The sequence below is a fragment of the Euleptes europaea genome, unplaced genomic scaffold (genome assembly GCF_029931775.1).
Source record: "Euleptes europaea isolate rEulEur1 unplaced genomic scaffold, rEulEur1.hap1 H_2, whole genome shotgun sequence".
In the NCBI taxonomy this organism is placed as follows: Eukaryota; Metazoa; Chordata; class Lepidosauria; order Squamata; family Sphaerodactylidae; genus Euleptes; species Euleptes europaea.
The window spans coordinates 420,587-442,500 of record NW_026612050.1 but is presented as its reverse complement, the minus strand read 5'-3'; the positions used below and the strand labels follow the sequence as shown (position 1 = coordinate 442,500).

The following is a 21,914-nucleotide window of genomic DNA, read 5'->3' as shown; positions in this document are numbered from 1 at the left end:
GGACGGAAACCTGAATCTCTTCCTTCCTTCTTGCAGTAGTTGGGAGTCACAGGATCGTGAAAATATTTTTGAAGGTTTTTTAAAGTTAGTCCTTACTCTGATTGACTATGAATCAGATTGGGCACATGTCAAACATAACTTGTATTTTGTCCCTTAGCAAGCAATTGGATCAAGCATGCGGTATAGAACTCTCCTCCTACCAGGAGCGCCATACCACAGGCTCTATCCCTCAGGAGAGGAAGAAAGGGGTTGTTCACTGATAAGAGAAGGACTGAAGGTAGCCAATCACTCTGTGCTCTCTGCTTTTTATGGAGAGAAAGGCTAATTTGAACTGTCAACTGTGAGCCATTACTTTGAAGGGGGAGGAATATATGCAGTGTCACATCCTGGAACAAGGAAATTCCCCTGAAGCATTTACCAGATACTGAGTTAGCATAATTTAGAATGGGTGACAAAGGAAATCACATGTTTGCATGCAGGCCTCCAGAATTTTTTTTGAGAGCTAGCGTGGTGTAGTGGTTAAGTTGTCAGACTGGGACTTGGGAAACCCTGGTTCAAATCCCCACTTGTGCTGTGGAAGGTTGCTGGATGACCTTGGGCCAGTCACACACTCTCAGCCCTGACCCTGGCTAATATTTGGATTGGGAGACCTCCCGGTCACACACTCTCAGCCCTGACCCCGGCTAATATTTGGATTGGGAGACCTCCCAGGAATACCAGGGTCGTGACACAGAGGCAGGCAATGGCAAACCACCTCTGAATGTCTCTTGCCTTGAAAATCTCACCAGGGGTCACCATAAGTCAGCTGTGACTTGATGGCAACAAAATAAATAAATCCTGAGAATAGGGTTTCTTTGGCTTTATCAATTTGGAGCTGGTTAAGTTAAATGACCAAACCTTAAAATTTTAGCCAATATAGACTTATTCCATTGTACTGGCATATCCTGGTCTCCCCCAGCTAGTACTATAAATTATTATTGTTGTTGAATAGTCCTTGAATGTCCCCTCTGATACCAGACACAACCTGATCTTGAAATGATAAGACATCTATTTATAGTGCCCATCAAGAGTTTTTCAAAAAGAAAGTGCAAGTTCATCTCCTCTGCAGCAGTGGTCCACCAATATTCAATCCCTTTCCTTTAAGAACAACAACTCGTTTTTCTTTAAAAGGTGTACAACACATCTCCTGTGTTCTTGTTGTTGTTAACAGATTAAAAGGGGGGCAAACAGGCTATCTACTGTACCAAGTCCCCTCTATTTGTGCTATCAGAAACTACTGCTATGAGTGGAGCCATTCCCATAGCTCCAACTATAGGATTACCGTTATACAAGACATCCATAGGTAGATGTGAGACTTCCACACATTGCACAGTTGGTGTGGATGCAGGTATGCATTAAAAGGCTCCTACGCTACGGATCCTAACTCTCTTTTGAGATGGAGAGGGATGTTCAGCTATATTTGAGGCTACAATTTTTTTGTACACAAAAAACACAATTAATGCTAGATTAAATACACACAGATTTGCCAATGATTAACAGCTCAGAGTATTTACAAATTCCCTGTAGGTTTCATGTTCTTATATCAAGAGATTTTTGTTTTACAAAATCAGGTACTTCTTCTCAAATGCATTACAAATACTCTAGTACTATATCAGCAGCATTATATTATATTGAAGCCAGATCTCTGTCACAGTGGAATTGTTCAAATTTCCCCCTGGCAAAAGGACACTGACCTGATTGAGAAATGCAGGCAGGAACAAAGAATCATGCTTCCTTCTCAACAGCTTATGGCTCAGATACTGATTTAAATCAGCCTTCTCTGGAAAATCTTGTTTGAGGAAATCAAAAGCTTGTGGTTTCTCTTTCATTTCGCTTATGTCGACCAGAGTTTCCCATACTTTAAAAACTTCAAGACCTTTAAAAGCACAGCTTTGTTGTGCCTTGGGCTAAGTCACAGTTCTTTCAGAACTCTCTCAGTCCCACCTACCTCACAAGAGGGATGTACTAAAACGCTTGACAAGCCAGCCCATTGGATTGACAGCCCCTGGGACTAGCACAAGTGTTCTGGGGCGGGATTGACAGCCCCCCAAGGGGATTGACAGCCCCTGGGACTAGCACAAGTGTTTTGGGGCGGGATTGACAGCCCCAAGGGGATTGACAGCCCCTGGGACTAGCACAAGTGTTCTGGGACGGGATTGACAGCCCCTGGGACTAGCACAAGTGTTCTGGGGCGGGATTGACAGCCCCAAGGGGATTGACAGCCCCTGAGACCAACTATCCGCCCCTTATGCAGAGCGTTTGCTGTGTCTGAGGCGGTCGAACTCAGATATCTGCTATTGTCTAATGTGCTTCGGCCAAGCTTCATGGCCATGACTTGCCTCCCACCATAACTCCCACCACCACAACCACCAGCCCTCCCCCTGGGAGGGTTCCCACTGCCTTGTCAAGAACAGACAATCACCTGGCCTCCCTCCATACAGGACACACTCTTGTGGTCCGGGACCCCGCAGGTGTTGCCTGTCACCATGGTGGCCCACTCTCCAGCACCTCTCACCAAGAGAGGAGACCACCCTCACCTGTGGATGCTTAGGAGAGGCCACAGGGCTGGGCAGCTCACAGGGGAGATAGGCCAATGGAGCCGACGAGGAGCCTGCCCCACCCCCCAAAAAAAGCCCTGTACTATTTCTTAGAGTTTCTTGAATAGTCTTAGATCTTGAATAGTCTTAGATGCTTCTTAACTTTAACAAACAAAACAGGAAAGTTTATTGAACAGAACTCACAACATGGATTTTTAAGGAAAAGGCAGAATTGGCAGGAAACACAAAACCACACACACACACACACACACACACACACACACACACACATACCAAGATTTCTTCAGAGAGATATCTTAGCTTAGGTGTTACTCAAGTTGTCTTTAGCTTATATGTTTCACAAGTTAGGTTTCTTCAGTTCTTAGTGTTCAAGCTTAGTTCTATCCCTCAGAACTGTTACAGATTCAGTTTCACAGACTCTGTTCCCAGCCTGGCTAACAGGAGTGAAGGGTCTTTGAAACCCTTTCTGCTCAGAGAACTTCCAGAAGTATGGGGAAATATCCAAAATCCCTCTTCCTGTTCTGACTACCCCACACCAGGGGCAGTAATCCTCCACACCACCCTGCAACCGGAATAGCTATGCCCCAGAGACTAATTCCCCTTTGTGACCTGAGAAAGGGCCCTTTCCCACCCAGTTCTCGATCCTGTCACTCCACAGGTTGTGTGTTCTACTATCTTAGGCTTTACAGAACCCCTTAGGTTCACAAAGTACAGTCATGCTTCTTCTCAGTTTCGCTACCAAGCTCAGAATGCTTTCTCTCCCTCAGAGCTCAGAGCGTCAGCTTTTCTGGCTCTACCCACTCTTGGTCTGTCAGCTCTTTCTCCTGCAGATTAAACCCTTGTCCGTCACAAAACTCTTTAAGGAAAAATCTGTCAATAAATATGTGTTCATTTTTTCTTGGCTGTCTCTTCAATTAAGAGACTATATATCAACACTGGGATATACAGATACTGGTTTGCATCCAGAGAAACACAAAGGGGAGTTCTGCTTATAACAAATGTTTTCATTATGCAGCTTTAGAAATAATTGTTTCAAGATACCTGATTTTTTTCATAGCTCAAACTTTTTAGCAGTTTTATTGTGGAATATAATAAATACTTGCACAAGTAGGATATAATGGATGTAAGTGCTTATTGGCAGCTTCCTGTTTCCTGACTATCTGATCCATGTAGTAGTAATTACAGTGGTTTCACACATAACTGTTAGCTTCATCGGATGTCAAAAGCTTCATCTAGTATTAGACAGTGACATTACGATAACCTTAAGGGTAGGGAATGATGCTTGTGGCATCAGGGATGTGTATACAGTATGAAATATAAAACATGTTCCTCTTAAAAAACTGTAATATTGTGTTAGTAATATCTCATATAGGAGCCCCGTGGCACAGAGTGGTAAGCTGCAGTACTGCAGTCCAAGCTTTGCTCACGACCTGAGTTCGATCCCAACGGAAGTTGGTTGCAGGTAGCCGGCTCAACGTTGACCCAGCCTTCCATCCTTCCGAGGTCGGAAAAATGAGTACCCAGCTTGCTGGGGGTAAAGGGAAGATGACTGGGGAAGGCACTGGCAACGCCCCCCCCCCGTAAACAAAGTCTGCCTAGGAAACGTCGGGATGTGACGTCACCCCATGGGTCAGGAATGACCCAGTGCTTGCACAGGGGACCTTTACTTTTAATATCTCATAATTGACTGATCAGTACAAATCTAATACTAGTCTTTATAGCAATCTTGGTGAATGTCCTCATAACCATTTTGTTGTTATTTGACACCACGCCACTGATTAACAAAGCATTTATTTTTCCATGATATCAAGCACAATTCTGCAGGATAAATTTAAAGCTATTATCTATTTATTCCATTTTTATGCTGCCCATTCCCGACTAAGTCAGGCTCAGAGCAGCACAGTTAAAATCTCAACAATGTAAACCACAATATCTCTTTAAAATTGGAAGGGCACCCTTAATATAATAGTATAACAATAGCAGGAACCAATTCAGAGTAGAAAATAAGGGGAGGGAACAATAGGATACTCTCAGTAAGGGAAGAAATAGGGAATAAAGTAGATAGGATATAAGTAAACAAAAGGGAAGGGAGGGAGGCCAGCAAGATGGAGACAGGTGCTGTCCTCAACCATAGGCCCAGTGGAACATCTCAGTCTTACAGGTCCTGCAGAATTGCTTCAAGTCCCACAGGGGCTGGGTCTCACTTGATAGAGCATTTCAACAGGTTAAGGACAGCCAGACACTTTTTGGGCCAGGGACCACCAGTAAGTTGTTTCAGCTGAGCACAGCACTCTTTGGGGGATGTATCAGGAGAAGCAGTCCCACAGGTATGATGGTCCCAGACAGTTTAGGTCTTTAAAGGTCAGCAAACAAGCTGCTTATATTTAGTCAAATTGAAGCCATCTTCATAAGTCACTAAGCAAAAAATGTGAAAAACGTCTGTGCACAATCCTCTTTGGTAAGATGTGTGTGTGATTCTGGTGATGCAACTTAAACATATGTTGCATATCTGCAGATTCACTCTCTTAAACAATTCACCAAAACCTTCTTGAAATCTGAGTCTGTGGTAGAATACTGGCCAGATGCTAATGTTTTGGAATATTACCAACTGTCATTAGGTGTTCAGTTTGTATTCGCTATAACAGTGCTAAAGAGTGGGAGACTTTAAGGATATGCATTTGGATGTTAATTTTGGCTTTTGTATACTCCAGATGAAATGGTTTTAAACCCAGCAAAATCAATGGCTGAGATATCATGGCAGAACTCAATCCAAAAGCTGCAGTACCATGGGCAGCTGAAGAACCATTGTCCAACCTGACCTTTGTCTCAAAGGTTTGGACCATATACAACTTCTGGTTATGCCAGCTATCATTGACATTGCAAAATGATTTCCACCAGTGCACCATGGATAAAAGGTGTAGTAACTCTACATCACCTGGTACTTTCAAAACAGTATGGAGCTTAATTAGAAAATAAGCAAGCCTGGTCTGGGCCCTGCTAGGCCCTAAGCAGTCACAGCCAGCAACCCACCAAAAAAGTGAAAAGTGCAACTAAAGCGAAGACTTTTACCTTGAGGGATCATGTTAAAATATCTATACCATATAGTAACGGAACATCAACAAATTTGCAACTGCCCATGATATAACAAAATGGATGTATTATAAAATGCTTCCCAGGTTTGTATCTTTTGATATTGTATGTTCCAATATCACTTCCAACTAAGAGCAACAGCCATATAGCATTTTACATTTTAAAATGGTTTATGGAATTTAAAACTAATTTGCAAATATTGGCCAGAGCAAAAACACTTCAGTGCTGGAATTTCAGTGCTGGAAGCAAAATGTGTTGCTTATTAGATTTTAGGGTGCTGTTTATTGATCGCTCAGTAATCTCTCATCTCTTTGCTGCCTGTGGAAAGTAAGTATTTTAAAATTTCTGTGATTTACATATACCCAATATCATTTAGTAATGTTCTGTCAAGTGCTGAAGTAAGTGTGTGTGTGTATACATAGTTCTGTTGTGCCGGAGTAATGACATTCAGACATACACGCATAAGCCACTGACTCGCAAAAGCCATTAGCTGGCAGAAGCAGCTTCTCAGTGCCCCCCCTTTCCTTTAGCACACACGCACACACATTCCAATGTCTGATAAGGAACACTCCAGCATCCCCCCCTTCCCCCTTCAGATACTTTCGCTTCAGCCTGCAAGGGAACACTAGGCTCCATTCATTAATGTAGCATTGCTCATGCAGGCGCTGTAGAAACTAATGACGTTGCATTGACAAGCTAACATCGTATGTTATGTAAATGTATCAATGTTGTACTGGAATGTCAAATGTCTATAAAACCTCTTGCATTGCCCCTCCCTCGGTGTGACAGGATTGCAGAGCTGTTCGTCTGTATCCTGACTAACCCGGTTATGACTTCTTGGCCAATAAAGCAAGCCGTAAGCTCACACCAGCCTCCTTGCCCTCATTGCTCATTGGACTCTACGATAATGGGAGGCCACATCATTGCGCTAGAGGAAAAGGGGGCCCACTGAGAAGCGGCAGAACAACAGCCATATAGCATTTTACATTTTAAAATGGTTTATGGAATTTAAAACTAATTTGCAAATATTGGCCAGAGCAAAAACACTTCGGTGCTGGAATTTCAGTGCTGGAAGCAAAATGTGTTGCTTATTAGATTTTAGGGTGCTGTTTATTGATCGCTCAGTAATCTCTCATCTCTTTGCTGCCTATGGAAAGTAAGTATTTTAAAATTTCTGTGATTTACATATACCTAATATCATTTAGTAATGCTCTGTCAAGTGTGTGTATACGTAGTTCCAATATTTTCATAATGCTGTATCTTGCGGCATTATCTTGGCCAGCTTAATCTAATTTTAATTTTTTTAAATTAGAATTTATTTTGATGTTAATACTAGGGACAGTAAATCTCGTGCTGGAAGAATATATGAAAGGCACAGAATAAGACTTATGTATCAAACTTAACTAAAACCGTTTGTTACTCGATTTCAGGCAAAACAAATTGGTATGGCCTTATATTTTTTGCCAGGGCTTGTTAACAAGCTTGTGCCAAAGAGCAATATATGAAAATAATTAGATGAATCTCATCCCCTTATCATTCAAAAGTAACGATATGTTACCCTCTACTAGTTAGGATCTAGATAACGATGCTGTACAACTATGCCAGTATACAGAGTTTTGTAGAGCACTAAAATAGAGGAAATAAAACTAGATGGGTAGCTAGCATTCCCAATTAGAGAAAAATGAAGATGAGGCAATTTATCAAAGTATGAAAAATCATTAAATACTTTAATGAGATGTCATGTAATGATTCGATGCTTTGCTCAGTATAATGGAACAAGATGTGCCCTAGGCACTGGGATCTAACCTAAGTCTTTCTGGTGGCCCTGCTATAATGTCAGCAGTGCAGAAATGCTGTCTATGATAAAGGAAGGAGGTGTTCCCTCAGTGATCCCTCCTTCCTGCCCTGTGTTTTAATTGTTGTTCTTATGTTTTGCATGGGTATTTTAGCTTGATTTTAGTTGTTTTAGTTGCTTCTTCCCAAGCTCTGTAATAACATTTTTTGTGTGGTGACCAGAACTGTACACAGTATTCCAAGTGTGGTCTCACCATAGATTTGTACAAGGGCAGTATGATAGCAGCAGTATTATTCTCTATTCCTCGTCTAATTATGGCCAGCATGGAATTTGCCTTTTTCACAGCAGCTGCACACTGGGTTGACATCTTCATTGAGCTATCCACTACCACCCCAAGATCCCTTTCTTGGTCTGTTGCTGCCAGCACAGACCCCATTAGTGTATATGTGACGTTGGGATTTTTTGCCCCAATATGCATCACTTTACACTTGCTCCCATTGAATTGCATTTGCCGCTTTAATGCCCACTCAGTTTGGAGAGATCCTTTTGGAGCTCTTCACAGTCTGGTTTTGTTTTAACCACCCTAAATGATTTGCTGTCATCTGCAAACTTTTCGCCCCCAGCTCCGGGTCTTTGATGAACAGGTTGAAAAGCACTGGTCCCAGCAGAGATCCCTGAGGGACCCCACTGCTCACATCCCTCCATTTATTCCTACTTTCTACTTTCAGCCAGCTCTCAATCCACAAGAGGATTTGTCCTCTTATCCCATGACTATGAATTCTGTATAGGCTGGAGGTGGGGTGGGGTTGGGGGGTTCTCCTATGCCTAGCACCGGTAACAACTCAAAAAAAAAAAAGTGAGGAATTGAGGAAAAAATAGGGTCCAGGTAGGAGAGCAGCAAAGTACCCAATTACTTTCTCGTTTTTACCAATATTATGATAATAGGCTGCTATGAGCGATGGCGCCCCCTTTAAGTAAATTGCCATCTGGCAGGGGATTCTATATGTCCTTGTAAATTAATAAAAGGGGTGGGTGGGAAAGCGGAGGAAGGTGATTAGCAGCACAAAATCTGCGGGTATACAGTACACAGCACGCTGCCCTCAACGAGGGTCGTGAGTCAGAGGCGGAGGGGGCTGCTCTCGCTGTATAAAGCGGGACAGGTGAAGGCGGAGGTTCAGCGCCTCCCGCCAGCCGCGCGCCAGGGCTCTGCTTGGGCCGGAGCGCCTGCCGAACACCCAGGCGCGTCGGTTGGTGGTGGGAGGGGCTTGTGAAGGAGCGTCAGTCACGAGGCTGAAGAAACCGCTCCTGCTGCTGTTGCTTCTGCTGACGGCGGCTGAGCTCAACGGGCAGAGCGCGAGGGCGGCTGGGGAACGAGCGCTCCCCGGAAGTAACGCCAACGGAAAAAACGGTGTGAAACTGTGCGGCCGCGAATTCATCCGCGCCGTCATCTTTGTCTGCGGAGGGTCCCGGTGGAAGAGGCTGACAGGAAGTGCCGTGGGAGAAGAGCGGTTGGTCGGGGGTGGAGGGAGCGTTGGTGAGTAAAGAATTGGCGGGAAAAGCAGAGGACGGCGGGATATGCGGGCGGGAAGTTGTGTGTGTGCGAGAGAGATTTAAACGCTCTGCGTTTTTGTCCCCCTTCTCCTTTCCCAGCTGACAGTTTTGCTGGGTCGTTTCAACTTTAACGCCGCTCCCCTCCCAGGCTGTTATGCGTGCCCTGTCCGTACAAACACTCTTATCTTCCCGCGCTAGGTTCACTGTCCAGGGGGGAGAAATGGGATTTTAGGGAAACGGAGGCTGCCTTTCTAAGAACACATTGATGGGAATAAACGATATCGAGTAATATGAGCCTTGCTATAATTGGATGAAGAAAATAGATTCCTTTGAAACGTGGTGTTGGAGGAGAGTGTTAACGGATTCCGTGGACTGCCAAAAAAACAAATCAGTGGGTTATAGATTAAATCTGACCCTAGAAGCTAAAATGACTAAACTGAGGCTATCGTATTTTGGTCACGTCATGAGACGACAAGAGTCACTGGAAAAGACCGTCATGTTAGGAAAAGTTGAGGGCAGCAGGAAAAGAGGAAGACCCAAGAAGAGATGGATTGACTCAATAAAGGAAGCCACGGCCTTCAGTTTGCAAGATCTGAGCAAGGCTGTCAAAGATAGGACATTTTGGAGGACTTTCATTCATAGGGTCGCCATGAGTCGGAAGCGACTTGATGGCACTTAACACACACACACACACACAAAATTGGATGGCATTGCTCCCTGAACCTTGTGGGTTTGTTGGTTACTGAGAGAGCCCCCCCCTTACAATCGCGCCATTCCTATGCAAATTCCCGAGCGCTTCTTTTTAAATAACAAGTTTCCGTGGTATATTTTTACAGAAGAATGAAACGTTTTTAACCGTCGTTGTCCACCATCACGTTCACTGCATTACAAGATAGGAGGGGAAAAGCCCACCATGTCACTTGCTGTCCTTGCTATTTTGTGCTTTCGTCTTCTTTAAAGCCCACAAGCAGTGATGTAAGTTGGGGTGAGGGTCTATCAGGAAGAAATTGTGTTCTAAACGGAGAGCATGGTTTGCTTTCACATCTTTATTTTGATTTACATGTAATGAACAAAATTTTTAAACACCCTATATTAATTGTACATTCCAACAGCAATAAATACCTGAACTGGAATATTTGACCAGGAAGAGAAATCAAGTGTGGTTTCACTCTTGTATTCAAACCAATTAAAAGCTTTACATAGTAACTATTTTATTGGAATAATGGTGGTTAGAAAGTGCAGTCAAATTGCAGCCCACTTATGGCAACCCCATGGGGTTTTCAAGGCAAGAGATGAACGGAGGTGGTTTGCCTGCCTCTGCGTAGCAATGCTGGACTTCCTTGGTGAACTTCCATCCAAGTACTAGGGTTGCCAATTCCAGTTTTGAAATTTCTGGAGATTTGGGGCAGTGCCTGAAGACGGCAGAGTTTGAGGAGGGAGCTCAGTGGGAATGTGATGTCATAGAGTCCACCTGTTGAAGCTGCTATTTTCTACAAAGGAACTGATTTCTGTAGTCTAGAAATCAGTTGTGATTCCAGGGTAACTCCAGGCTCCACCTGGAGGTTGGTGACCCTTCCAAGTACTAACCAGGGCTGACACTGCTTAGCTTCCAGATCTGATGGGATTGGGCTGGCCTGGGCCACCCAGGTCAGGGCTATTGGAATAATACTTGTAAAAATTTAAAGACAATAAAGCTTGTAGTTCTCTTACATTGTGGAAAACAAACAAACAGCTCTGAAAACGTTTCACACACTAATTTCAGCACACTTAAGGAACTGTGCATGATATGTCATGGACGTGTTTGTCCACTCATCTATTTCAACAGAACTTCGCTCTCTTCTTTGGAGGTCACATACATTGCAATCCAGTAGATTTAGAAGGGGGCAACTCTGTTTAGGATGGCACTGGAGTTCATCTTAGTTTCATTATTCCCTGTGGCATCCTTTGTACCACTTCGTTCAGACTGGTGATTAAAATCCATCATGTGAGAGGAGGGATATAAATATTCTCCCACCCTGTTTACAAATCAGTAACACATACATGTACTCTCTCACACCATTCTTAGGAATAATCACCTGAAAAACATTAATTACAACTTTGAAGCTGCCAAACTTGCCTAATCCTTTGTTGGTAATGGCATCCATTCATTGTTTTTAGTTTTATAAAACAAACAAATCTTTAGAAATAAACCTACAGGATGGTCAGTCTGACCTCTGTCCCAGGGAAGATATTGGAACAGATTTTAAAGGGGTCAATCTGCGAGTATCTGAAGGACAACTTGGTGATCTGGGGAAGCCAGCACGGATTTGTTTCTAACAGGTCCTGCCAGACCAACCTCTTTCCTTCTTTGAGTGACGAGCTTACTTACATGGAAACGCCGTCGATGTTGTTTACCTTGATTTCAGTAAAGCTTTTGATAGGGTCCCACATGATGATCTGACAGGTAAGCTGGAGCACTGCAGACTATAGAATAGCTAGGAGGATGGGGAACTGATTGAAGAACTGAACCCAAAGAGTAGTTGTCAATGGAATTTCATCTGATTGGAGGGAGATGTCCAGTGGTGCCCCATGGCTCAGTTCTGGGCCCAGTACTTTTCAGAATTTTTATAAATGATCTGGATGAGGGGGTGGAAGGGGAACTGAACTCATTAACTTTGCAGATGTCACCAAATTGGAGGAGTAGCAAACACTGCAGAAGATAAAGAGAGAATTCAACGAGATCTGAATGTACTGGAAAAGTGGGCAGATGTGAGCAAGATGCAATTCAACAAGGACAAGTGCAGAGTTCTACATCTGGATCATAAAAATGAAGCACACATGGAACTGGCTGCCTAGGGAGGTGGTGAGCTCCTCCTCTCTGGCAGGCTTCAAGCAGTGGCTGGATGAACACTTGTCAGGGATGCTCCAGGCCAGCGGTTCCCTAAATGTGCTCCACAGAGCACTTGGTACTCCATGAGACATCTCCTAGTGGGCCGTGAAGAGACTGGAAAGAAAAATACTACTGTCATTCGGTTTAGTCTATAGCTGCTAGGTAAAAATTAGTGCTCCGTGACAAATTTCTCTCCTGAAAAGTGCTCCATGACTCAAAAGGTTTGGGAACTGCTGGTCTAGGCTGATCCTGCACTGAGCAGGGATTGGACTAGATGGCTTGTATGGCCCCTTCCAACTATATGATTTTAAAATATTTTCAGTGGAAAAGTAAAGTACTAGAAAATTTTCTAGTCCATATTTTTCACCTCAAGAGGAAATGTTAGTCTACCAACAAATGGGAGGAGCCCAAAGAGGCCAGGGTGGCTCCATAAACAGCTTTTTAAAGATTTGAGAAATAAAGACTCATTTAGGAAGTGGAAGGAGGGTCTTATAAACAAAAATGAATATAAACAAATAACTAGTGCTTGTAGGAAGAGTGTTAGGAAAGCTAAAGCTCAATATGAGCTTAGGCTAGCGAGAGATGCTAAACACAACAAAAAAAAGGTTCTTTTCCTATGTACAGAGTAAGAATAAGAACAAGGACATGATAAGCCCATTGTGGGGACCAGAAAGTGAAATTGCACCGAGATGAACAGAGGGCAGAGCTGCTCAATTCGTACTTTTGCAAGGGAAACGGTGCTCAACATGGCATAAACAGGACACAGGATGAGGGAAGGGATTGGCATTGGGGTAGGGTACAAACATCTAATTTCTTTAAATGAAACAAAGTCCTCTGGGCCAGATGAACTGCATCCAAGGGTACTCAAAGAACTTGCAGATGTAATTTCTGAGTCTCTGACCATTATTTTTGAGAATTCTTGGAGAACAGGTGAGGTGCCAAAAGCCTGGAGGCAGGCAAATGTTGCCCCCATCTTCAAGAAGGGGGAAAAAAAGGATCTGATCACTAAGAGCCAACATGGGTTTCTCAATAACAGGTCTTGTCAGACTAATCTTATCTTCTTTTTTGAGAAAGTTACTACCTTGCTGGATCAGGGGAATGCAGTAGACATAGTTTATATTTCAGTATGGATTTTCATAAGGTTCCACATCGTATTCTAGTTGACAAATTGGGAAAATGTGGTTTAGATCCTATTACTGGTAGGTGGATCTGTAACTGGTTGACAGATTGTACCCAAAGAGTGCTTGTTAATGGTTCCTCATCCACTTGGAGAGAAGTGACTAGTGGAGTTCCTCAGAGATCTGTCCTGGGCCCTGTGTTGTTCAACATCTTTATAAATGATTTGGATGAAGGAATAGAGGAGATGCTTATTAAATTTGCAGATGATACTAAATTGGGAGGGGTAGCAAATACAGTAGAGGACAGAGCTAGGATACAAGATGATCTTGACAGGCTAGAGAACTGGGCTAAAACTAATAAAATGCACTTCAACACAGATAAATGCAAAGTTGTACATTAGGTAGGAAAAATTAAATGCATAATTATAGGATGGGAAAGACTTGTCTGAGCAGTAGTGTGTGCGAAAAGGATCAAACACTGAACATGAGTCAGCAGTGTGATGCGGTAGCTAAAAAGGCAAATGCGATCTTGGGCTGTATCAACAGAAGTATAGTGTCCAGATCACACGAAGTGATCGCTTTACTCTGCTGTGGTTAGACCTCACCTAGAGTACTGTGTTCAGTTTTGGGCACCACAATTTAGGAAAGATGTAGACAAGCTGGAACGTGTCCAGAGGAGGGCAACAAAGGTGGTGAGGGGTCTGGAGACCAAATCATATGAGGAAAGGTTGAAGGAGCTGGGTACATTTAGCCAGAAGAGAAGAAGACTGAGAGGGGATATGATAACCATCTTCAAGTACTTGAAGGGCTTTCACATAGAGGAGGGTGCTGAGTTGTTTTCTGTTGCCCCAGAAGGTTGGACCAGAACCAACGGGTTGAAATTAAATCAAAAGAGATTCCGTCTAGACATTAGGAAGAATTTTCTAACAGTTAGAGTGGTTCCTCAGTGGAACAGGCTTCCTCGGGAGGTGGTGAGCTCTCCTTCCCTGGAGGTTTTTAAGAAGCGGTTAGATGGCCATCTGTCAGCAATGCTGATTCTATAACCTTAAGCAGATGATGAAAGGGAACATATCTTGGTCATCTTCTGAGCATGTAGTGGGGGTCACTGGGGGTGTGGGGGGAGGTGGTTGTGAATTTCCTGCATTGTGCAGTGGGTTGGACTAGATGACCCTGGTGATCTCTTCCAACTCTATGATTCTATGAAGAAGGAATTAGGTCATGTCTTCATTGTATCTTTACCACCTTTCACATCCACGTACTGTCAGGGAGGTTGGTAGAAGATCATAAAGCATTTGTAGTTTTCTGAAACACCTGGCTGATTTTCTGAAGGGTCAGATATAAATGTTTAAAATAATAAAGCAACCCATTCAAACTCTCCACACTACAGCCTAGAGGGAGGTTACAGAAATCACATTTGGTTCCCAAAGTCTTTGGCCTTGTAGTATAATTTACTCAGGAAATTTGAAAAGGTTTAACACCCAATTCTTGATTAGTTTGAAAATTCATAGAATGCACATGACATCTATAACAACGCCACATCTTCCTATTATCTCCCAGCTCCCAGTAATCAGTATTTTGTGCTGAGAGAGAGAGACAGGTTGCCTTACTTCTTGGTATTTTGTCAGAGGTTATTATGTGGAGATTATTTTTCTCTTTCTCCAGTCCCCACCAGATTTTACCTCGGAGGGAAATAGGACACAAGAGGCTTCTTAAAATTAACTAAGTAAACAGGGACATTTATTAAACAGTATTCACAAGATGGATTTTGAGGCAAGGCTGAACTGGAGGGAAAGCACACAACTATACACACACACACACACACGAGATTCACTTCAGAGAGAGAGCTTAGTTTAGATTTTGCTTAGATGTTACACAAGATGTCTTTAGCCTAGATGTTTATCAAGATAAGTTTCTTCATTTCTTAGGTTACAAGCTTAGTTCTGTTCCTCAGAACTGACACAGATTCAGTTTCACAGACTCTGTCCCCAGGCTAGCTATCGGGAATAAAGAGACTTTCGATCTCTATTCCCAGAGAACAGCAGAAGTAAGGGGATTTACCAAAATCCCTCTTCCAGTTCTCACTGAACTACCCCACACCAGGGGCAGTAATCCTCCACACCACCCTGCAACCGGAATAGCTCTGTCCCGGAGACTAATTCCCCTTTGTGACCTGAGAAAGGTCTTTTCCCACCTAATCTCAATCCTGTCACTCCACAGGTTGTGTATTCTACTAGCTTTGGCTACACCGAACCCTTTGGTTCACAGAGTTGTTCACAGTTTCCTCTCATGCCAGTTACCAAGCTCTGAAAGCTTTCTCTCATGTCAGCTACCAAACTCTGAATCTCCGCTCTCTCAGTGTCAGCTTTTTGACTCTGCCCACTCTTGGTCTCTCAGCTTCTGCTGAAGATTAACCCCTTGTTCGTCACAGCATCATAGAAAGGCAAACCCAGTTTATTGTATATGCTTCAAAAAAGATCTATGCAGTTTGTACTGCAATGCTACAAACATTGAGTAATGTTAAGAAAATTGTCATCCAGGAACCTTGACAGGCATTGCACAAAGAGTAACATTTTGGTGATTTCTTTTATCATAACAGAGTATGCTCAGTCGAATAGTGACAAAGAGATGGAGGATATAAAGCTGCAGTCAGTCTTGAATCCTGAACTGGAGTACCTACAACACATTGGTCAACCATTTGGACAGCAGCTGCTGAAAGTCCAGTTTAATTTATATGGTGATTATAATGCACGTGTTCCTACTTCTGATAACTTCAGGGAAGACATCTGCCAAATAGAGAATGCTGTTCAGCAAAGCAGAAGTGGACCTGGATTGGTAAAAAAGATGAAATCAAATAACTTTCCCTGGGTCAGTAGTCCCCGTAGAAAACGTGACTTTTCTATGGGGGTGGCTGAAATGTGTTGTAAATGGGGATGTACCCAAACTGAGGTTAGTACGCTATGTTAAGGTTACAATTGTATCTCTGTATTTTTTTTTCCAGATCAAAGACAATGTGCTAGTTGCAGGGCTATTAGATTGAATACTGTGTGCAGGAAGAATCAGTGAAGACTGTTAATTTTTAATTTATTTTGTCTGCAAGTAACTGATGGTATCTTACACTCTTATTAAAAATAAAAACTATATGCACAGCTGTCTGCAGAACCCTTTTACACTGCTTTTATTTACTGCTTCTAAAAAAAGCAGTCAGTTTTTCTATTTCTAGCTAATCTAAAATCATGCTGACATTCATACAATGTTTGCAAAACTGTAGGATTAAAGCATACATTAAAGCGTACAGAATCTACATGAAAATATTTATGTGTGTGTGTGTTTCACTCACATTTGGGTGGCTTAACTCAGAGGTCATAACCAGGAATATTTTGTCTGTAGTTGTCCCAACAATCAATGTTTAATATATAAATACAACATAAACATATGAAATAGTGTACCTCTCTTAGTCTTAGACCACCTGTGCAATGAACTGCACAGCTCTGGTGGGGGGGTCCCAATCCCTGAACTATAAATAAATCATACTGATAGTTATGTAAATTTAAACACCTATGAATGCAATGCCTTGCTGTATGTACAGTTTAATTTATTAATTTATTTATATTTTTTACATATCCCACTGCTCCTGCCAATTATTTAACATTTTATGCTTTTTATAGCCCTTAAAACTCTGATAAAGTATGTTCAAAAGCTTCTTAATCAAAACTGCTATTTTTGTAAATATTTTATCAGGACACCAAGTTTCTGTTATGGGGGAGAGCATAACTTCTATGTTTGTCCCCTGCTAGATAATGGCAGGAAAAGGGAATTTGGCCCTAAAGGGGAACAATAGTAGGGTGGCTGAGGAAAAGAATACGAGAAAGATTTCTCAGGAGTTGATGGTATAGTTTTAATACATACTATTCCTACTTTGTTTTCCCACCATTCTTTGCTAAATAAACTTCATTCATATTTTAAATACTATTTGTTAAGGGTAAAAACAGAGTTTCACTTACCTGTAACTGTTGTTCATCTGGTGGATCTTCTATGCAGGCACACATTGGGGGACTACGCAGGCGCAGGCCAGCCATGGATAAGATTTGTCAGCTTCTAGCAAAATCTAAAAGAGTGCTCCCCCTCCCCTTGGAGCATGCAATCTTCCCGCCCCTTGGTCACATGACCCAAGGGGGAGGGAGCACTCTTCCCTCCAGTTCTCCAACCTGCCGCCACGGAACCAACCACTGGTCTAGCGGAGAGGTCCCACAGCAGGGAAGGAGGGAGGGATGTGTGCCTGCATAGAAGATCCACCAGATGAACGACAGTTACAGGTAAGTGAAACTCTGTTTTTCATCTGCGTGGCTTCTATGCAGTCCCACATTGGGAGAGTAGCGAGCTCGCTTACCACAGCGTAGTGTTTCATAAACGTGGAGGGCGTAGACCAGGTGGCAGCCTTACAGATGTCCCGGAGATCTATCTTTGAAGAAAAGGCGATGGAAGCCACATATGCTCTGGTAGAGTGTGCCTTAATCATAGGAGGGCATTCTTGGTGAGCAAGATTGTAGGCCAATCTGATGGTAGACGTGATCCACCTTGAGAGAGTCTGAGGAGAAGCACGATGACCTTTATGGTGTCCCCCGAAGCAAACAAAAAGGTTATCGTCCTTACGAAAGTTCTGAGACCTCTTAATGTTAAAAAGGAGGGCTCTTCTGACATCGAGGGAGTGTAACGCCCTATCAGCATCTGAGGATGGGTGAGGGAAAAAAACCGGGAGGACAATGTCCTGGGTAAGATGGAAGGCTGATACTACCTTGGGTAAAAAAGAGATCTTTGGCTTCAGTACCACCTTATCCGAGTGGAACTTAGTATAAGGAGAGGAGTGTGAGAGTGCTGATAAGTCACTCACCCTCCTTGCTGAGGTAATTGCGACCAAAAAGGCCACTTTAAACGACAGCAGAGCCATTTCACAAGTGGCTAACGGCTCAAACGGAGGTCTCATGAGAGGACTAAGGAGAGACTCCACTGAGGAACGGGCGGAGTGATGGGAGGATACAAATTAGTGAGACCTCTCAAAAACTTTTTGGAAAGGGGTTGAGAAAAGACTGAAAAGGAGTTGATATCTGGGAGAAAAGCCGAAATTGCGGCGAAATAAACTTTAATGGATGAATTAGATAAACCATCATCTTTGAGGGTTAGCAAATAATCAAACACAACAGACAGTGGGCAAGTAATTGGCGAAACATCTTTGACTTTAGTCCACTCAGAAAAATGTCTCCATTTTGCGTCATAAGATCGTCTCGTGGAGGACTTTAAAGAGTGCAATAAGACCTTAGCTACCCTGTCAGACCACTGCCCTGGGGGCCGCACCCTCCAGGCAGTGAGTTGTAGATCTGGAGGGAAGTGGGAGGGATCCTTCGGGAGAAGGATGTAGTTCCCTTGCGCAAGTGACATGAGCACTGCGAACCAAAAGGGAGTGACAATGATGGCATCTGTCTTGTCGTGGTTCAACTTGGCTATGACCTTGTGAAGTAGAGGGAATGGGGGAAAGAGATAAAAGAGAGCCCTGTTCCAAATTGTCTGAAAGGCATCCCCCAATGAGCCCGGGCTGGCTCCCACCCTCGGATAAAACCTGCGACACACGGAGTTGAGGTGTGTTGCAAAAAGGTCCACTTGCGGTAACCCCACTGTCAGAATATTTGGTGGAGACAGTCGTCGCTTAAGGTGAGCTCGTGCGTTTGATTGGGAAGGCGACTCAGAGCGTCTGCTAACGTGTTGCTCTTGCCTGCGATGTGAATTGCTATGAGAGTAGCATGATGAGCTATGGCCCATTCCCAAATTTCGCTGGCCTCTTTGGAGAGCGAAACGGACCCTGTGCCGCCCTGCTTGTTTATATAATACTGGGTGGTGGAGCTGTCATAGCGATCTGAATGTGATGTCCATCCAGGTGCCCTGCAAATGAAGACAGAGCGAGACGGATGGCACAAAGCTCTAACAAATTTATGTGCAACCGGGATTCTAAATGCGACCACAATGAGCACCCCATCCAGAAAGGGAAGCATCTGTGAACAGGTACCTCTCAGGGGAAGGACAATGAAAGGGGACGCCTGAGAGGATGTTGATGTCATACGCCCACCACTGCAGGAAAGCAATGACATATCTGGGGATGGATAGGCGTTTGTACTGGGAGTCGACATTAAGCCTGAATGCCCGGAGGAACCAATTTTGGAGCGGGCGCATATGAAGACATGCACAGCCGTGGTGGAGGCCATGAGGCCTAACAACTGCTGAATGTGGTAGGCTGTCTGAAAGCGTTTCTTAGTGAACTTGGCCACCAATTTTTGGATGGCGCGACCTCTTTGAATAGGGAGGAAGGCCCTGGCTTGTTCGGCATCCAAGCGCGCTCCAATGAAGGTCTGTACCTGTGCGAGGACCAGTTTGGACTTGGAAAAATTAACTGGCAGCCAGGGCGACAGGACTCTTTCGCCCTATAAGACCCCCCGCATATAAGACGACCCCTATTTTTAAATTTTTAAGTTAAAGTCTTATACATGGGGGCGTCTTATAGAATGAAAAATACGGTAGTTGAAACTGAAGTTGGATATCTTGGCCTCGCCTTAGGTGAACATGGCAGAACCTGATTGCCAGAGTGTCAAAGTCATTGCTAAAGTCTCTGCCCCCACCGTTTCCTCACTAAGAGCTCTGCTAGGAACTTTTAACTTCTCCAAGACTTCACTGAATCCTTTGCAGACAAAGCCTGTCTCCTCTATGCCTTACTTAAGAAAAACACCCCCTGGCATTGGGGACCAGATTAGGAAAATGCTTTTGCAGAATTAAAATGTAGACTTGCTCAAGCCCCCGCCTTAGTCCTGAAGTTCTGGGTTGGGTTCCCAAGAAGCTGGCTACAGGTCTCTGCGGTGCTCCTGTCGCCTTCGTAAGGAATCCCCCCCGGGAGCTGGTGAAGAGGGGCTTTGGCTCCGAACTGCCCCCTCATGCTTTGGCTCCAAACTGCCCCCTCATGCTTTGGGGATCCTTTTGGCCAGCTGGATATCGCCCCAGGGTGGAATTGGATGGAGAGGAGAAGGTTAACGGGGGTGACTGCCAAGATGGCTACCGGACCCACCTCCTAACTTTCCCTCTCCCCCACCCTCTTTCAGTCAACATTAAATCTTAAACCCCTTACTTGGATCATGGTCTTTAAATCTCCTGTCCCAGTGTCAAGCCTGAGCCTTCTCCAGGGACCTCAGAGCTTGTGATACCGGGACCGAGCATAGGCCAGAGAACTCAAAAGAAACCACAGCTTTAAGAAGCTGAAAAAGCTTTATTAAAAGAAGTTCAAAATAAATGATTAAAACACAAGTTACAGGTAAGGCACACTGGCAAGAAAATAAAAAAGAATCTAACTTAATCAGAATACTTACTAGCTGGTACTTTAGCAGGTGTTCTTACTCGCTGATCTGGTCTCAGCCATTCAGGCTGGGCAAAAGCCTTGCGTTACATGAGTTGCAGAATAATGATGTTCTAAGCAGAAGTAAAGCATGTGGATAGCAAAAGAGAAGAAGTAGTGACCACCATAATGCCTAACTGCAATTATGGAATTCTAGCCCGGGGTGAGATGATCCCTGTCCTCCAATCAGGGCACTAGCCCAGGAGAATCTTCTAGTTGGATCTGACTGGTTCTGGCCGGCACTCTTCTCATGCACCGGAGAGTGATCTCATCCCCTCTCCCAATTTCTCACAGATACACGGTACCATCCAATTAAGATGGCATGTAAGTGTCCTTGAACAGTATCTTACAGGCCTAACAAGCTACAGGTGCGGGCCGTTATGTTTCTGTAAAATGAACTCTGGAAAATAACTACAATTAACAGTATTTCAAAATGGAGAACTAAACTTTGATCAAACATATAGAATAAACCTTTCTGCCTTGACACCCGGCCTAAGCCAAAACAACCAACTTTTTCAGCTGAGGAGCTGAGGAGTTTGGCAGCTACAATAGTCTGGAGAGGGGGGTGAAGACGCACAAGGAGGAATTGGCGAGGCTTTTCTTCTGGCGAATTCAGCACTTTCACTTTGCTTTCACAACAATCAAACTAAAAGCTGCCATGTCAGCTCACTTTCAGTGGGCTTACCAGGTGCGGTTTGTTCCCTGGAGGAGGCAACGACCAGCTTCCAAAGAGGAATAAGTGCTGCGACAAGGCTTTGGAATCCATTCCTCCCTGTTGATCCTACTCCATCAGCCTACACAGTCCCCTCTCCCTAAAGGTAATCTCGCTAGTTAAGACATCCGGTGGCATTTTCCCTCTTCATTTTCATCCTTTTCATCTACATTTTCATGCTTTGGTTTTACTACTGTGTGGCGGACCTGACAAACACTTTGACAATGTTATAAGTTGATGGGATCAATTGCCTTGTGGGATTACAAATCATGCTGGAACCTTAAAAACTATAACTCTCAAACTGTGGTGAAACTTTATAAATCTCTGGCAAGTGGCTTTCCTTGCTGTGCAGTTTGGAGCCTGGTTTGACTCTTTCTCCATGGATTTCAGTTAAAGGAATTGAACAGCTTTTTATTACAGCAACTTTCAATTTCAGTTCCCAGCCGCAGACACCTCTCCAACTCACAGTCTTTGGATATTTCGCCATCTGCTGGACATCTGATGAATTCGATACAGCTTCCTCATTTTCAAAATGTTCCTTGCCTTTTTTCTATGACATCCATTCCAGTATTATTAGCTTAGCAACACCAACTAAGCAAATTAATTTCCTTGTTTTCTTTGCAATATTGTAATAATCTGCTGATCTATCTCTTATTCTTGGTTTGTTGTTATAAACTGAAAATTCTCAAGTATACAAATCCATACCTGACTGAACATTTGCCTATTGTGAAGAAATTGGGTTACCTGTTACCTGTG

General features: G+C 43.6%; 1 protein-coding gene across 1 annotated transcript; it reads left to right on the top strand.

Annotated features, from left to right (window-relative positions):
- Window positions 1-5,351: 5,351 nt before the first annotated feature.
- LOC130492909 (relaxin-3-like) lies at window positions 5,352-15,984 on the top strand. Its single transcript, XM_056866684.1, has 4 exons — window positions 5,352-5,429; window positions 8,722-8,976; window positions 9,785-9,800; window positions 15,617-15,984. The coding sequence occupies exons 1-4, from the start codon at window positions 5,352-5,354 to the stop codon at window positions 15,982-15,984; spliced, it is 717 nt and encodes a 238-aa protein (XP_056722662.1).
- Window positions 15,985-21,914: the final 5,930 nt, after the last annotated feature.

What these genes read in the sequence shown, in the direction of transcription:
- LOC130492909 (XM_056866684.1), top strand. Translation starts at nt 5,352, where the DNA reads ATGGCAGAACTCAATCCAAAAGCTGCAGTACCATGGGCAGCTGAAGAA. An exon ending in ACCTGACCTTTGTCTCAAAG is followed by an intron (nt 5,430 to 8,721) that starts GTTTGGACCATA and finishes CCGAACACCCAG; the next exon opens with GCGCGTCGGTTGGTGGTGGG.